The 1,169-nt window shown below is 64.2% G+C and overlaps 1 protein-coding gene across 1 annotated transcript in view; it reads left to right on the forward strand.

Annotated features, from left to right (window-relative positions):
* The window catches only part of HDAC8 (histone deacetylase 8), a 15,617-nt gene that overhangs the window by 7,859 nt on the left and 6,589 nt on the right, over positions 1–1,169 (forward strand). The window contains 2 exon segments of the mRNA XM_010150713.1: positions 785–924; positions 927–953. Coding sequence (XP_010149015.1) covers positions 785–924; positions 927–953 — 167 coding nt within the window.

Below are 1,169 nucleotides of genomic sequence, written 5' to 3' on the forward strand. Positions count from 1 at the left end.
GGTCAAGGCAGGGACGGTGCCCCTGTGCTGGGCCCTGGGGAGGCCGCACCTCGAATCCGGGGGTCACTTTGCGCCCCTCACGGTAAGAAGGACACAGAGGGACTGGAGTGTGTCCAGAGAAGGGAGTGGAGCTGGGGAGGCGGCTGGAGCACATCTGCTGCAGCACGGTGGTGCAGATAACCGGGACAAGGTTTGCCTTTGGTGCTGGGGAGCACGCGTGCTTTGCGCTCGCTGCCCTGCGTGCTGGCGTGTCCAGTGGCATTTGTTGGAGCGGCCGAAGTCCTGCTGCCAAGGTGGTGTGGCAGACAGCTGCCGCTCGTTTCTGGAGTGGGTGGCACGGGCTCCCATCAAAGTGCATTCTTGCTAATAGCTGCCGCCGGGCAAGGCCCCACGCGTGACACTACCTACTGGTTTCCCGGGAAGCCTGAGGTCTTGAACACTGGGAAGACGAGCGCAGCCTGGGATGGGCAGTTTGAGTTCTGCCAGAGTGGCAGCTCCAGGGCTGGATGCCAAGTCCCTGGGGCACGCTCTGCTTGTGCAGAGTCGCGTCCCGGGCAGGATCGGGACTGGAGCCCCCTCCCCCATGTTTTCAGTGGTGCTTTTACCTTCCTTGGCACGCTGAGAGCAAAACATACTGCGGGGCGGTGGTGGTGGCTACCTGGGAGGAGAGGGAGGGTAACTAGTGAGGGGGGGACGGCAGCAGAGAATGCAGAAACCTTGAGAGGCATCTGAGGGACCAGGGCAGTGCCACCAGCTTCCCTGCGAGTCGCGCTTCTGCCCGCAGTGTGCTGACGGAGGCGTACACAGCCTTCGGCCCGGAGGCAGTGGTGCTGCAGCTCGGGGCAGACACCATCGCCGGGGATCCCATGTGCTCCTTCAACATGACGCCCGAGGGAGTGGGCAAATGCCTGAAGTATGTTCTGCAGAGCTGCCAACTCTCGTCTTGGGAGGAGGTGAGTGTGCGCACGTCCTGCGGTCACGGGGAAACGGGACCGTCCTCTCGAGTGTGTGCCCTGGGCTCGGCGCTGGTGGGAGCTCGGGGGTGACCGCGCGGCCTTGGGAGCGCAGCGTGTGGCACAGCACCGTTTTCACATGGGCCCGAACCCCCTGATCCCTCCCTGCTGCCAGGAGAGAGCCAAGCACGTGGGGCTGGCTCCGAGGCGGTGTCT

This window comes from Eurypyga helias, unplaced genomic scaffold, assembly GCF_000690775.1.
Source record: "Eurypyga helias isolate BGI_N326 unplaced genomic scaffold, ASM69077v1 scaffold23494, whole genome shotgun sequence".
NCBI classification, from domain to species: domain Eukaryota; kingdom Metazoa; phylum Chordata; class Aves; order Eurypygiformes; family Eurypygidae; genus Eurypyga; species Eurypyga helias.